This window comes from Ipomoea nil, unplaced genomic scaffold (genome assembly GCF_001879475.1).
Source record: "Ipomoea nil cultivar Tokyo-kokei standard unplaced genomic scaffold, Asagao_1.1 scaffold1509, whole genome shotgun sequence".
In the NCBI taxonomy this organism is placed as follows: Eukaryota; Viridiplantae; Streptophyta; class Magnoliopsida; order Solanales; family Convolvulaceae; genus Ipomoea; species Ipomoea nil.
In genome coordinates, this window is record NW_017617937.1 from 448,337 (window position 1) to 464,409 (window position 16,073).

At 36.5% G+C, this 16,073-nt stretch overlaps 2 protein-coding genes and 1 long non-coding RNA gene across 5 annotated transcripts; 2 read left to right on the forward strand and 1 right to left on the reverse strand.

The window, feature by feature from the left end:
• LOC109188980 (putative methylesterase 11, chloroplastic) lies at window positions 1-2,969 on the forward strand. 2 transcript variants are annotated; one of them, XM_019339654.1, is made up of 5 exons: window positions 1-466; window positions 669-908; window positions 1,348-1,491; window positions 1,693-1,824; window positions 2,331-2,969. In XM_019339654.1, the coding sequence occupies exons 1-5, from the start codon at window positions 113-115 to the stop codon at window positions 2,613-2,615; spliced, it is 1,155 nt and encodes a 384-aa protein (XP_019195199.1). In that variant the 5' UTR covers window positions 1-112; the 3' UTR covers window positions 2,616-2,969. The 2 variants fall into 2 exon arrangements, with proteins under 2 accessions (XP_019195199.1, XP_019195200.1); XM_019339655.1 differs by having other exon boundaries at window positions 672-908.
• Window positions 2,970-5,299: 2,330 nt separating this feature from the next.
• LOC109188985 (protein SPIRAL1-like 3) lies at window positions 5,300-7,205 on the forward strand. Of its 2 annotated transcripts, none has more exons than XM_019339661.1 (3): window positions 5,300-5,406; window positions 6,185-6,465; window positions 6,898-7,205. In XM_019339661.1, the coding sequence occupies exons 2-3, from the start codon at window positions 6,220-6,222 to the stop codon at window positions 6,976-6,978; spliced, it is 327 nt and encodes a 108-aa protein (XP_019195206.1). In that variant the 5' UTR covers window positions 5,300-5,406; window positions 6,185-6,219; the 3' UTR covers window positions 6,979-7,205. The 2 variants fall into 2 exon arrangements, with proteins under 2 accessions (XP_019195206.1, XP_019195207.1); XM_019339662.1 differs by having other exon boundaries at window positions 5,310-5,406; window positions 6,192-6,465.
• A 2,830-nt stretch (window positions 7,206-10,035) lies between these two features.
• LOC109188986 lies at window positions 10,036-10,554 on the reverse strand. Its single transcript, XR_002055522.1, has 2 exons — window positions 10,475-10,554; window positions 10,036-10,382 (listed from the first exon to the last, which is right to left on the reverse strand). It is a non-coding gene; the product is annotated as an uncharacterized LOC109188986 (long non-coding RNA).
• Window positions 10,555-16,073: the final 5,519 nt, after the last annotated feature.

Sequence of the window (16,073 nt, forward strand, 5' to 3'; positions counted from 1 at the left end):
TCATCGCGATTACTGCTGATACTGCTGCTCCCATGGAAATTACATTGGTCCGAGCACGTATAAATACCGTTACATACGCATTGCGGTTGCATGTGAAGGTTGAGCAGATAGAATGGGGCATTGTTTCTCGCGGGGCGAGGCGGCGAAGCGCCGGCCGCTGAAACGAACTGCGAGCCGTCCACCGGCGGCCGGGGGAGGGAGAAACCCGTCGTATAGAAATCGGTCGTTGTCCAGGAAGAGAGACGTCGTGTTTCAGGAACATGAGCTCGCGGCCGCCATTCTCTTCCACCAGAAGTTGCAGAACGGTGACGCCAGCGGCGACGATGCCGGCTCCGATCGTGCCGCATTGGCTCTGTCTCATCGGCTTTCGAAATCGAAGAGGAGTCATCAGACGTTTCCTCGGAGTTCGAGCTCAACGGCTCGCTCCCTTGATCCTCTGCTTCCGCCTCATCAGCTCAGTAACGAGGTGGTACCATCTCCGTCTTAATTTTGTGTTTCCTGTTTGAATTAAAGTAAATGCTAATTATTTCATAGCCTTAATTGCTAATTTTGAAGATGATCATCCATTTTTACGTTCTCATCTGTTAAAACGAATTGATCAATCGAGTATTCATTTCCAATCTAGTAGAAGAGTTATCTCATATATATCTGTATTCTCCCCTATTCAGCAGGATGTAAATATTGATGATTTGGAGACCAACCATTTTGTTCTCGTTCATGGTGGAGGTTTTGGGGCTTGGTGCTGGTATAAAACCATTTCACTTCTACAAGAAGCTGGGTTTAGAGCTACAGCACTAGACTTAACTGGTTCAGGAATTCATTCTTTTGACACAAATTGCGTAACCAGTATGTCGCAGTATGTCAAGCCACTTACTGATTTTCTCCAACAACTAGCTGATGGAGAGAAGGTTATTTTTTATCACTAATTTATAATCCTCTTCTCAAGTTTTCACAATTCTTCCTTCTCATCTATTCTTTGATGTTGCAAATTTAGTAAGTGGCAGTTGAAGGATTAAGAAACCTTGATGGCATGGTTATATGGCTTTGTTTTGATCTGATTTAGTTGTATATAGTGGAACATTAAAAATCCTTTTCCTTGTGTATAGATTTCATCCTCAGTTCCTCACAATATCATCAATAGCCTGACATATGGACTTTTACCATATTTTGAATGGCCAGTGTTTCAGCATTTAATGGCTGAGGATTTATCAATGATGTTCACTCCCATGTATCATGGGGCCTATAGTGAAGATAAAAGAGATACCCTAAAGCCAAAATCATATATGTTACAGTCTGGTTATACTATTGTGACTCATCCTTTTCTATATGCTTTCTTCTTGAACACAGGTGATTCTGGTTGGACATGATTTTGGTGGTGCTTGTATATCATATGCAATGGAGCTTTTCTCTTCTAAAGTCTCGAGAGCGGTTTTCATTGCTGCTGCTATGTTGAGCAGTGGACAGAGTACCCTTGATATGTTCTCCCAAAATGTATGTTTTTTTTTTGCTTAATTATTATAGGAAGCATGTTCTTTTCTGAAATCTGAGTAAATGCATGCTGTCATCTGGAAGTGCAGTCAGTTCATTTCTTCTTTCGTTGCTTCATTGAGTTGTGTGTATATTTGTCTGATGTCTTTGCCTTGGAAGGGATCTTTGTTATAATCTGAGCCACTTTTATATTCACCATTGCAGACAAATTCTAATGATCTAATAAGGCAGGCTCAAATATTCATTTATGCTAATTGCAATAATAATTCACCAACTGCCATCAACTTGGACAAATCACTCTTGAAGGACTTGCTATTTAACCAAAGTCCTGCTAAGGTATGTTCTCTTGTTTTAGCTGCTTTTTGTACGTCTTCTTGATGCCTTAGCCACTTTCAGAAGCATGATATGGACATATGGTTGCAGTGTTGGACTTAATTCCCAATCCCAAAAAGAAAAACAAAAAATCTATTATGCTTATAAGTTTGCGAGTATGCAAAGGGTAAACCCCACCCAGGTTGCCCATAGCAAACCAAGAAGGCAATCATGCCACTCTCGCTAGGAGTTGAACTTGAAGTCAATAGTCTAACCAATTTGGTTGGGGGTAAAAAGGGTTCTGGCATCCTATAGTGTTGGAATTTTGGCAGAAAATGGTATTACCTTTTATGTGTAATTTGGCATGTTTAGATCTTGTTCTACAAGAATGTGAAGGTGTTGTTGATGGGAATTGTAAGAGATTCAGGCAATTGATTGTTCATACAAATTCCTTCACCAGCTACATCTACCTGATATTAAATGTTCATTTCTTGAGTTGGTAATTCCTCCTTGCTTCCCTGTGCCTGCAGGATATTGCTTTGGCATCTGTGTCAATGCGACCAATTCCCTTTTCCCCAATACTGGAGAAGCTTACCCTATCAGATGACAAGTACGGCTTAATCAAACGCTTCTATGTTGAAACTCCAGAGGATAATGCTATCCCCATTGCTTTACAGCAAAGCATGATTGACCAAAATCCTCCACAAAAAGTTTATCATCTCAAAGGTGCAGACCACTCGCCATTCTTCTCCAAGCCTCAATCCCTCCACAAAATATTGGTAGAAATCTCAAGAATCCCTTCAAAAACATCATGACAGAGGAAAAGGTACATTTGATTTTCCATTTCCACCGGCCTAAAGCTCCCAGAAAATACCCTTCAACCGATACCATACAATCAAATTGATATATTGCCAACTTGCTAAAGTGGGAATTTTTATTTTTTTTTTCTAAATTATCTTTTAGTGGGAGTGGCTGGCCAATCGTGCAATACTATGTGGGCCAACAAAAGTTTGCTAATTTCATTTTGAGCATGAGATTAGTAAAGTAGGATAGCAACCATGCTTTATTGGTACAAAGATTGCAATGTTGTAACCCCTCATAATGTGCCTTTTGCAATGATTAAACTCTTTGACACTTAATTGAGAAGTAATTACGGCTTATCAAGTTCATTGTAATGGTTGCTACTTGCTTTTGCTAAAAAATATTTAAAAGTTGATTGCAAATTTGCAACTGATTTTTAAATACTGCATTGATATTTAGATTCAACTCGAGTCACGTTTGCCAGAGGCGGACCCACAGTGGGGGCAGTGGGGTCAGCTGCCCCCACTCACCCCACCCCCACCTCTTATATAACCTTTGTATGTATATGTGTATATATAATAGAAGTTTTAGTATAAGTATTAAAAAATAGAGAAATGATAACAGAATGTGACTTAGCCTAGTTGGCAGAGCGCATGGTTGGCTTAAAGGTAGGCTAGGGTTTGAATCTGTGGCTGGACGTCTGGTTTGTTTTCAATTTTTTTGACATTTTCACCATTAACACTATCTTTTCACATTATTTCACATTTTCAATATTATTAATAGTGCATATTGCTTCAACACAATAATATAATCTTCATTGATATTAATAATGAGATGAGATGTGTAATTTATAATGGATCTTTTATTCAAATTATTTTATCAAATTGATTATATTCATATTTTGTTATGAATATTTTTATAATGTTTTGATGTGTTTTATAATTTTCCTATATCCAACATTATTTATGGTTATACTTTTTAAGTGTTTCATTTTTTTTTTCTAATTATCAATTTTCCTTTAATATTTTGCCCCCGCTGAAAAAAATTCCTGGGTCCGCCACTGACGTTTGAAACTCTTTTTTGATAAAAAATGTAGTTTAGAGACCTTAACACTTGTAATCTTGTATGAGTTGGTTTATGTATTACCCTCTAATTTTTATTTGGGAAAATGACACTTTTTACCCCTGAGTTATATACTTATAGCACTTTTCTCCCCTCAATTATTTAGGTAAGCACATTAGTCCCCTCAATTATTCTAAAAGTGGTGATTTTCCCCCCTGATATATTAAATTGACATTTCTACCCTTAAAGTAAACATTTTATTTATTTTACTTCTCCAACAAATTATTACGTATACGTAGGGATGACCACGGTTCGGTTTGAACTGAACCGGACACTAAAGCAATCGAATTAAAAGTTTCCAGTTATGATTCAGATCTAGAACCCAATATTTAGATTTCAATTTATTAAAATTATGTATCAAAAAAATTAGCACTTGAACCATGAACCGGCGGTTCCGGATCCGGTTCGCGATTTTGAACCGTCTTTATTTTAAAATAATCTAAATTCAACAATAAATGTATTTTATTTTTTCAGTTCGGAACATGAACCGTCCGTTCCGGTTCACGATTTTAATAAACTCTAAATATCGGGTTTCGATTCTAAATTGTAATTGAAATATTTCGGTTTGGTTGCTATAGTGTTTGTTTGGTTTGAACCAAATTATGGTCATAATTTGTTGGAGAAAAAAAATAAATGAAATATTTATTTTAAGGGTAAATATGTCCATTTAACATTTCAGGGGGAAAAACAACCACTTCAATAATTCAGGGAAAAAAAATGCTATAAGTATATAACTCAGGAGGAAAAAGTGTCATTTTCTATTTTTATTTTTAAAAAAATTGTACTACGTAGTATTTATTTAATATTCTTTTTAGAAAAAATGAAAATTTAAATTGGCGTAAATTATAAGCTGATTCTTCTCAAACAGGCTCCAAATGCCGAAGCCTCTTGTGAGCCTCACGTTTACGTATTCCAGCTAGACAAAAAGCAAATCCAAAGATGTCGGCTGCCTTTGCATTGTATATCACAGTAGACTACAGTATTCTTTACTTGCCCCGATACAATATAATAATTCGAAAATTACACATAACAATACATGCCATCCGCTTGGTTCTTCTATGGAAAACATGTACTCCATATAACATTTTTGTTTTCAAAAATATATAAAGACATCTCTCAAGAGTACTATCAATTCTATTACAATGTAATATCTATTAAATATTTTTTTCAATCATGTGATATTTCATCATGAAAAGTCACAAAAGTGTCAATTGAGCAAAAAGTGTGAAAGTGTTAACATCTCACACATACATTAATTTTTTTTTGAATGCACATCCCTACATTAAATTAGTCAAAGAAGAAATTTTGCTCTCACGGACTTAACACACTGGTTCAATAGACAATATGAAAATTTATGCCTAATGTAAACAGATCCCTTGTAGGCGCTGCCTGGATAATAACAAATATTAAGTATATAATAACATTTGAAAATTTAGTGTTGTAATGTGTAATATCCACGCATTGGATGAGTTGGCATCCCTAATGTCACGCGAAAATTGGCCCTAAGGCTGCGTTTGGATATGGAAATGAAAGGGAAGGCGGTAACAGCAAAATATGGCTTCATTACATTACATGTGTTTCGAAACGGTGAAACTGTGATCTCTGCTCCTTTATAACTCCCCTCACTCTCCACTCTCCACCAAAATAATCAGACTTTGGGACTTCTTACCATACCAACGAAAGGTACCCATTCGAAATCTCATGGCGCCGCTATAATCATCTTCAGTTTCAACACTTTCTCTAACTTCTCATCTTAGCGAATTTAATTTTGTTGTTGTTGTTGTTGTTACCTGCTGTTTTCCGTTTCGTTTTTGCGCATTAATGTTAGGTTTTCGTTTGTTATGTTGAGGATCTTGTATAGATTTAGATCAGTGCTGCCATAACTGTTAATCGGCCTGAGCTTTAGTTCAAATTTGAGATTTTAGCTGTTTTCCGCTGCCGATCGTGGAGTGTTTTCGATCCGCTTTATTCTGTAGTAAAAAATTTAGATCTTCTCACTGCGCCGAAACTTAATTAGATCTGGTTTCCATGGGTTGAGACAGGATGGATTGTTTATGGAATTGGAAATGGTGGATGAGTAGTGATGCTACTTGTTTGAAGGGTATTTAAGATATAGGTAGACTGTTCATTGAGTGAGAAATGAAATAATTTTAGTTAATCATTACTGTTTGTTAATCATAAGAGGGCCTGGACCAGATTGATTCTTCACTGTTGTACTTGTTAATCATTTTCATTGGATCATAGTGATCATACACCCAATTGTTTTGAGATGTTTGGTTTTGAGGTTGGTGGCCAAGAGTGCATGGCTTATAGTGAGGGTGTTGTTGAGGTGGGAGGTGCAAGGTTAGGATATGGAAATTACACTTGTGATACATACTTAACTTGCCTGCTTGATTCTTCAGTTTGTTGTTTTGCTTGAATTACCTAGATTTGATGATCGTATTTTTAAATAAATTTGCAGTACTCAGGTTCGTGTTGATAATTCGAGAGTAGAGGATGGGTCGTGGAGTTAGTGCTGGTGGTGGGCAGAGTTCTTTGGGCTACCTGTTTGGAGGTGGAGAGGCACCTAGCAATCCACCAGCTGTTCAGAACCCGGAAAAGGTTCCCAATAATGCACCTGCTCCAAAGCCCGTTGCTGCACCCCCTGCGGATAACACTAAGCAAGCTCCTGCAGGAATCCTCAGCAGCAACGCAAACAACTATGTTCGTGCAGATGGTCAGAACTGTGGCAACTTTCTTACGGTACGAGACTGATGATATAATATGAAAACAACCTATTAGGCTACTACTCTCCCTTAGGATCAAGTTTGATGAATTTTAGTATATTTACAGTTCCATTGTGGGGTTTGACACGTAATCACACTTGTTTTCCTAATGCAATCTAGGGATGTACAAACCAGTCTTAAGTCTGAACTGAACCAATCAATCTGTCTTTTGGGCTAGAAACCAAAAACTGTTTGGGTTTTGGATGAAATTCACTAATCTAATCCAAGTGGAAATGAACTTAATAGAAAACCTAAAGATTGAAACCAAATGGACAGGTATGGCTCTTGGTTTGGATTGTTTCGATCCAACTGTTAGATATCAGCCTAGAAAATGCTTTCATATAAATTGTTCGTATTGAACATCTTTCTTCCGTGCAAGATGTATAATTGATCTTCCCTATGATTTCAGGAAAGGCGCTCGACCAAGGTTCAAGCTGCACCTGGCGGTGGCTCTTCACTAGGTTATCTATTTGGTGGTGGAAGCAATTGATGCCCTCAAGCTGCGCTGCAGCTTTCCAGAATATAAATGTCCTAAATATCTGAACTTAAGAGTAAATTTGATATTGTTCATTTGGAGTTGTATTTGATACATTTTGTCATTGCCTAAAAACTGTGAGAAGATTAGAAATGCTATCCAAAATGTATTTGATACATTGTCATTGATGGAACATGTTCCTTCTTGGCATTCTATGCAAATCTGCTTGGAATCTTTTGCAATTGTCCAATTTTTCTTGTCTAAGTAAAAAGGAGACCTTAAAATTTTCTCAAAGTTTGAATTAACAGTGTATATATATATATATATATATATATACATATATATATATATATATATATATATATATATCAGGATGAAAGAAATGTTATATACAACCAACAAGGGACATCCCCTGGCATGGATAATGTGGATACTTATTTTGGTGTTTTGAGTTGGATCAAGAGAACTACCACACTAGTGCCAGACCAACACAATCAAAAGACAAAATGAGAAAATAATGTTGTCTGATGGCCTGGTGGGGACTACAAAACCAAAATGTGGAGCCTTTTTTTTTTTTATCATTTAGGGTGTGTTTGGTTCGCACATGGAAATCAGAATGGGTATCAAATATTTGGTAATAGTAATGAGTTTTGGTGAAAGTATTTTGTATGTTTGGTAGTAGGGTGGAATGAGAATTATTAGGCTAAGGATGAATAATGGGATGAAATCCTTATAAAATAAGGGAATGAATTTTTTCATTAATGGGGTATTCCAAACCTATAATAGTGTAAAAATCAGTCAATCAAACAATAACAATCACTTTCATACTCATACCTGAGTGCTAAACCTGCCAGCCAAACACAACCTTAGGTCTTTTTTGTAACATAGTTAACTTATTAGTCAAATTTGACTTTATTTAACCACACTATTAGTTGTTTAATTCGATTAAACATTTAATATAAGTGTTTGATTAATTAATTCTTTGTAATAACTTTGTTTCAAAATATTAGAATTCAAAAAATTGTTTAAAAGTAGTTTTTTGATAAGATTTCTAAAAAAGTCATTTTATATGTAATCAGCCAACAATTGATTTATCAAACATCTTTCTACAATCATGCTATCAACTAATCAAACTCACTAATCCAATCAGCTTACAACTATTTACCAAACACATCCTTAATGATTAAGCAACTCTGTAATGGCACTTAGGGCATCCCCAATAGGGGTTCTTTCCCTAATTTTGGAACAATAAAATCTGCATGTTTAATTTTGTAACAAATGGGAAGCAAAGAAACACACCACATTTTTCTCCTGCAAAAAAAAATAAATTTGTCAGACTTTTAAAAAAAAAGAAAAAGAAAATAGAAGGGTGAGACGCGCAGGTGCGTCTCACCCTTCAGCCTGGCTGGCGCGTGTGTTACACGCGCCAGCCAAGGCGTTTCAGAGTGGCCGCCAACTGGCGGCCACTCTAAAATTAATTGATATAAATTGGTTTTTGGATTGGGGCCGTTGCCAATTATTTATTTATTTTTTTTAAAATTTTTATTGTTATGATTTTTATATATTAATTATTATATGATTTTTGCTATAAACATGATTTTTACATATGATTTTTGTAATTAATAATTATGATTTTATTTGCTATAAATAACACATTTTTCACAATTTTTAACACTTTTTATTTGCAATTTTTACGTATGCTAATTTACATATTATTTTTACGTATCATTTATGTTTATCTCTAAAATTATAAATTTATAAATGAAATAAATAAAGAAATAATTAAAATATGGAGATAAAATGGTGGGTCCACAAAAAGTTGTGAAAAACTTATAACTAATGGGAAGAAGAGATTTTGTGATTGAGTGAGATAGTGGATGATGAGTTGGATGTTGGGGCCCACAAAAATTATGAGTAAAATCCCCAACTATTGAGGATGCCCTTATAAACTAATCATATGTGAGGATCCCTGCTACAGTGCTACAACCTTCCTGTTTGTGTCAACAACATTCCATTGTAGATTGTTCAAACCTAAAATGAAATCCACAAATACACTCAAGACTACTTGCTATGCAAACCTTAAAATGGAACCCACAAACATGCTCACAGACCTCACAAACACTCCAAGTTTCAAGACACTTAAAGAGTCCCAAAACAAAGGAAAAGAAACAATTTAGAGAAGACAACCTAGATAGAGTCGATAGTGCTCAAAAAAAAAAAAAAATTACAGGAATTGACTTATTGACCACAAGGTTCCAAATTCAACTCTCTGTAAGAGCTGGTTTGAACTTTTACCCAAAGCACACCTTAAGTAACGGCAAAACTTTTCCGTAAATCAAAGAACAACAATGTACCTGTCATTTTGCTCGAAACAAATGGGGGATGGTCCAAGAATTAAGTCATTTTACCCAAAATCCAAAATCCAAAAAATATAAGGGAGAAAAGAAATGGAACTGGCAAAATCCCTATTGTTGGTGAATGCACACTAATAATTGGAATGTAAACCCCCTTCCAGTCCATACAAAAATGCCAGTACCAAAACACCCTTTCAAGATAACCAAAAATCTCTTGTTCAAGAGCACACCAGTCAAAATACATACCCAGTTCTTTCTGCTAACATGGTTCAAATCATAACAGCCAACTTAACTCTTGCATTATGTTGTTATAGTGTTATCCACCCTGGTCTATGCACACACACAAACTATCTTCTACCACTCATATCCTCAGGAATAGTACAAGTGCCACAATGCTAATTCTAATAAGCCACATCCATTGCTTCTTGGTGTATAACTGCTACTAAAGAACCTCCAAATGACACCTTTACTTCTCACAATACTGATTGCATCAAAAGGCAAAATCCAATGGCAGATGCATACATTGAAATCCAGTAACCCACAAATTAATCATTCCTACCTCACAGCAAAGTGCTGGGAGCATAAATAATAAAACCCCTCACAAAATCACATACTGCAGAATACCACTATCAATCACCCAACACCAACACAATAGCAGACAGAAATTCAGGAAATTGGAATGAAAGGAACAGCCACAAAATTTGCAACAAATTAATGAAACCAAAAATGGATTACTGAATACCAATTAAGAAGCAAACATCATATTGAATCTCAAGTCTTACAGGTTAATAATCACTGTAATGGCAATAGTAATGACTCAAAACTAAAAACCAAGTTCCGAAACTCAACAAAAATGACAGGGAAATGAACAAGCTTTCTAAGGCTTTGGCATCGAGTAAGTGGACAGTATCCTCAAAACCCGAGCTTGGTACGGCGCCAATGGCGACGCTTGGCGTTGTAGCGGATCGTATTGTCGGTGCGCATACGGATCCAGTAGGGGATTGGCCTGTTCTGCCTCTGCTTCTTCGCCAGCTTCTTCTTTATCATGAATGTCTTGTGCGACGGCTGCAAATTTCAAAGCGCCCAATCTAAGTATGCATCACAATCATCGCAACATAAACTAAATTCAAGAATTTAAGAGAGAAAGATTCACAGACCATTTTCGCTTCTGCTTGAAAACTCTGCGATTAGGGCTCTGAGAAGTGGCGGAAACACAAACCCTAGTCGCGATGATTATATATATAGGCGTATGACTTTTTTCTCACAAATGTACGTTATTTTACTATAATACCCTTCTAGTTTTTTTGTTTTTTTTTTTTGAGAAATTGTTCAAATAGACCCTTAAACTTTCTTCAGAAGGGCAATTAAGTCCTTGAACTTTATAAAAATGCAATTACACACTCAAACTTGTCATTTTGAGGCATATAACCTTAATAGCCGGTTATTCACCTAGAATAACCAGTCATTCAAGATTCCGGCAACACTCCAACAAGTACAAAAATTTAAAAAAAAAACCAGATGCTGACCGAAGAAGACAACCAGATCTGGTCGCCTTCTCCAATGGAGAAGACGAGAAGGCGACCATTACTGGTCGACTACTCCATTGGAGTTGGTGACCTCTGGGAGAAGACAACTGGAGAAATAGTCTCCGGGAATTTATTTATTTATTTATTTTGAACGGCGGTGAACGGTAATTAGCGACGGTCAACGTCAATAATTTACCGGTAATCTGTTGGTTACCGATAAATTGGACTTATTTGACTCATTTTCACAAGTTTGAGTGTGTAATTGCACTTTTGTAAAGTTCAAGGGGCTAATTGCCCTTTTGAAGAAAGTCCAAGGGTCTATTTGACCATTTTCTCTCTTTTTTTTCTTCTTCTTTTTTTTTTTTTTTAGATTGTTACTTCACTCTCAAATTCTACTATCAAGTTGCTCCCTCTTTAGGAGAGATTATGGATTCGTGTCTCAGTGGAGGCGATATTGGCTCTTTGTGCTTCATTTGGTTAATAAAGTAATTGTGAGCAGATACTACATTGTAATAGTCATAGTATTAAAAAAAAATTAAAAAATTTATACTATCAACTTTTACTCTCACACTCATACTTTTGATGTAAATACTTATGGTACGACCCACATAATGAAAATGTTTAATCATAACCCACCATGTAAGGGAGTAGAAATTTAGAGAATGTATATTAAAACTTTTTTTTTTCTTTTTTAATGCAAGACTAATCTTAAGTTCCCAAAGAGTTGGTAAATTGTGAATAGTCCAGATAGCCTCTCAGTCAGTTCATGTCGTTTACTCTATTGTTGGAGTGCTGACTTTAGGTCATGTATGTCGACGTCGACCACTTGAGCTAATCTCGCGAGAAAAATGAAAAGCTTGTTTACAAAAGTTATTTTTTCAAATTGAAAACTGGCAAATTGTTCTCTATTTTTCTAGAATTTAGAGAATCCACTTAATTCATTCTCCAAATTTGGAGAAATTGAAAAATACACTAGATCCACTCCTTTCAAGGAAAAAAAAAAAAAACTAGATCTACCCTTCAATCCTTGGCACGCAACAACATTTCTAACCATTTTTTTCATAGAGAATTGAAAAAAACTAGGAATTTTTTTTTTTAAATGCTACTGGCTCTATTACAATGTAGTATCTGTTCATATACTTTCTCAACCTACTGAAACGCAAAGAGGCAATAACGCCTCCACTGAGGTTCAAACTCATAATTTTCCAAATGAAAGTCTAACCCGGGTACCATTAGACCACATAGTCCTAGTAAACTAGAAAAAATTTGGATGAATGAAAAACATATATATGAAGTAAACAACCCGGCTTGGGTGCATTTTCATTATGTTTTTCAACCTTGTGGAGAAACCTCGAAGGCTAATAACTGATCAACTCAAACTGAGAAGGTTAATAGGCCGTTCTGGTTGAGAGTTGAACTTGTAATTTTGTAGTTACCAAATCAAAAGTCTAACCAACTTGGATAGAGTTGCCCCTGAAATATATAAAAGCGCAGCACACAGTGACGTTTAAAGCTAACGTTTGTAACACAAATGATATGTAACGCAGTTCGGGCAATCAACCCTAATCTGCGAGGCACTTCTCAATTTGAGAACTTGCCTAAATCCACTAAAAGCTCAATATTTAAAGTACACTGTTAGGAACCTGAGATTACACAATAGAATGATCTTTCCTACCAAACTATTGAAACCTAAACACATGTACTACTTTCTAGGGGAATTTAGTATCATATTCTCAAATACTCTCGTACCTCACAATTAGATCTTGAAAGCTTGAGTTCTACAAGAAAGGACAACCCCTATTTATAGTAGCTATTCCTAACAGATTCGTGAATAATAAAGTTATTCCTAATCAGACTAGAACTAAAAACTTCAATAACAATTCCCTTTAGAACTAGTACTCTTCAATAACTACTCTTAGGCTTGGTATTCCTTTATAGATCCGGAATTCCTTTTGCACATAACTTTGACAAAACACTTTGAGTCAACAATCTCCCCCTTTGTCAAATTTTTGGCAAAAACCTTGATCTCATAGTGGCTTGATTTCCTATTCTTCTCCCCCTTAATTGATTCCACATATCTCTGAGTGCTGTCTTGAATCTTTGTTTATGACTTCATCATTATTTTCTTGTTTTCTTGACAGCCACAAAAAGAAAACTTCGTTGAACATGATCCGGTCGAAGGTGGCTATTAGAGTCTAGATTGAAGGCCAGGATGGACAAAATACACAGCCTTGAGATTTTGCCAAACGGAGGCCGGATTGGAGTCGAAAAGTGAGCGCAGAGCTGAGATTCTGAGGAAAATCTCATTATTCTCTACGTCGGTGTGGAAGTACAGCACCGCGTACGGTCTGTTCTCGAGGTCCGGGAAAATCTTCTCCCGAAGGAAATTATTCACGATTTCAGCAAGGAGAGGCAATTTCTTGGACATCTTGCAACTGTACTTGAGAGGTAGGGACCAGGTCCATGACGATCTTTGAGGGGTCATCATCCTCAATGCGAGCTGGGTTCGAGAAAACACCTGTGTTGGAGAGCTTTGATGTGGAGCCTCTTCTAGGTAATTTTGATCTTTGCCTGATGACGTGTTTTCACCATTGATGTTTCCTTGTGAAGATCTGTGATCTCTGGGGGACGATGATCATGAAGACTACGAGGACCATTTTTTTTTTTTTTAAATTTTCGATTAATAACATCTTGGGCCATGGCATTGGGCCGGATTTGGGTCTGTTTATGAATGACATTTGGAGATAGGGCCCAAGCTCTACACTTCTTTCACATGTGACACATCCCAATTTCAGACCTTAATATTGCATATTTGTTACTGTCTAGTGCCTTATTAATGTTTTTTGCATTCAAACTTAGATATGTGGCAGTAGACTCCTCTAATCTTTGTTCCTTGATTGAGATCTCCTATGATATTTTCCAAAGGATGATTTTTTTGATTTTTTAAGACAGTAGAATGACTTTTATCCTTTTCTTCATTTGGTTCTGTTTCTGTTCTGCAATTCTGCATATCATTAGTCAGGGGTGTTGGAACAGTTGTTTCAACAACTCTTGGACTTTCGTCATCATCAGTGGTTATTGATGGAGTTACATCATCAATGATCACACTGTTTGATGAATAGCCGCTGGATGCTCCTTGGTCATGAAAATTTATGTGTCCCTTACGTTGGTGCCATAATTGTGTTTGACTGATGGTTGTCTGTAAACAAGATAGATCACTATCCCATGTGTAGCATTTGTTTGTGGACCTTTTTCCCATCATGACACACTCGTGATTCTGATTAAACACATTGCAACTGTCTCTAGAGAATTCTACTTTGAGTTCATCTTCACAAAGCTGACTTATGCTGATTAGATTTGCTTTTAGGCTTTGTACTAAAAGGACTTTTGGCAATTTAGGCAGCCCATGGACATTCAAGGTACCATTTGCAATAATTTGTCCTTTTCCACCGTCTCCAAAAGTGACATGCCCTTCGTTTTTGTACTGAATGTTCTCAAGATTTTCTGAATTTCCAGTCATATGCTTTGAACATCCGCTGTCAAAGTACCATATATCTTGCTCTTTGTTTGTTTTGGAAGTATATGCAACATTTTGGTCTTTTCTTACCCAGATTTTCTTACTATTATTTCTGTTATGTGATGGCCATGCTCTGTTGTTTTGCCTGTAGTAAAAGTCATTTTGTCTTTTGTAGCAGTGAGCTTTGATGTGTCCTAGTTTGTGGCAATAGTAGTACCTTATTCTTCTTCGGTGTCGGAAGTGCTGTTGTGACACTTCCTGTGTCTCGGTTTGATGATTCTCACTAGTGTCTGTGCTTGGAGTCCTGGGTCTTTCGGTAAGCTCCTTGATTTCTTGTTGTAGTTTAGCTTCTTTGTTTTTGAAGTCTAATAGTTCGTTTTGAGCTTCTTTGTATTGTTTCTCTATTCGTTCTTTTTCATTCTTCAAATAGTGATTATCTTCCATGAGTTCCAAATTTTTCTTGATGATTTGTTCCCACTTGGCATTTAGTTGAGTGTATGCCTCTAGTAACTCTTGCATGTCAATGCTATTGTTGCTTTCATGACTAGCGGTGAAGGCTACGAAATTTGTGTTGCTGTCATCTTCTTCACTATCTGAGTCATCGCTTAGGGTTGATATATATGTTTTATTTTTCTTTTTCAAGTATGTGGCACATTCTGATTGGATGTGTCCAAAACCTTTGCATTCATAGCACTGTATTCCTTCTGTATTTGAACTGTCTCTTCTTTTTTAGACAGAATGATTTTGTCCAGTTGAGAAGTCCCCTTGATTGATTGAAGCACTTTTGTTTCTAAATTTGTTGAATTGTTTGAGAACTCTGTTGAAATTCTTTGTTAGGAGAGCGATTGATTGTTCTATGGTTTCAGTATCAATTTTTGGACTTCCTTTCTGCTTTGATTGGAACGCAATTCCTTTGTCATTATTTTTCCCTTTTTGCAGTATCTCAAGCTCATATGTTTGAAGATTTCCCATTAGATCACTCAGTTTGTAGGAGTTTAGATCTTTGTTTTCTTGAATAGCGGTGACTTTCATTTGGAATCTTCCGGGTAGTGAGCGTAGTACCTTTTTGACGATCCTATGTTCGGGTATAGGTTCGCCTAAGTTGAATGCATCTCCGGATATACTTAAAACTCTGGCACTGAATTGGGTGATGCTTTCTTCCTCTTCCATTTTCAGGTTTTCAAATTCAGTTTGTATCATCTGAAGCTTAGATTGTCTTACAGTTGTGTTTCCCTCATGATGATCGCACAATATACTCCACGCAATTTTGGCTATGCGAGTTGATGCAATTAGTTTAAAAGTGTCTTCGCTTACTGCTCCATATATTGCATTCATAGCCTTTGAGTTAAAGTTATATTCAGTTTTCTCTTCTTCGCTCCAATCAATTCTAGGTTTTGCATTTCCTTTGTCATCGACTGGAGTTTTCCATTCGTTTTCTATTGCATTCCAGACGCCTTCTCCTTGTGCTAGAATGTATATCTGCATTCGAGCTTTCCAGTAGGAGAAGTTTGTGCCAATAAGGGCAGGTGGCCTAGTGCTTGACAGGCCTTCTCTGGGAAACTCCATTAGGATCCTGCTAATAACTTAAGCAGTTTGGCTCTGATACCAATTGAAATATATAAAAGCGCAGCACACAGTGACGTTTAAAGCTAACGTTTGTAACACAAATGATATGTAACGCAGTTCGGGCAATCAACCCTAATCTGCGAGGCA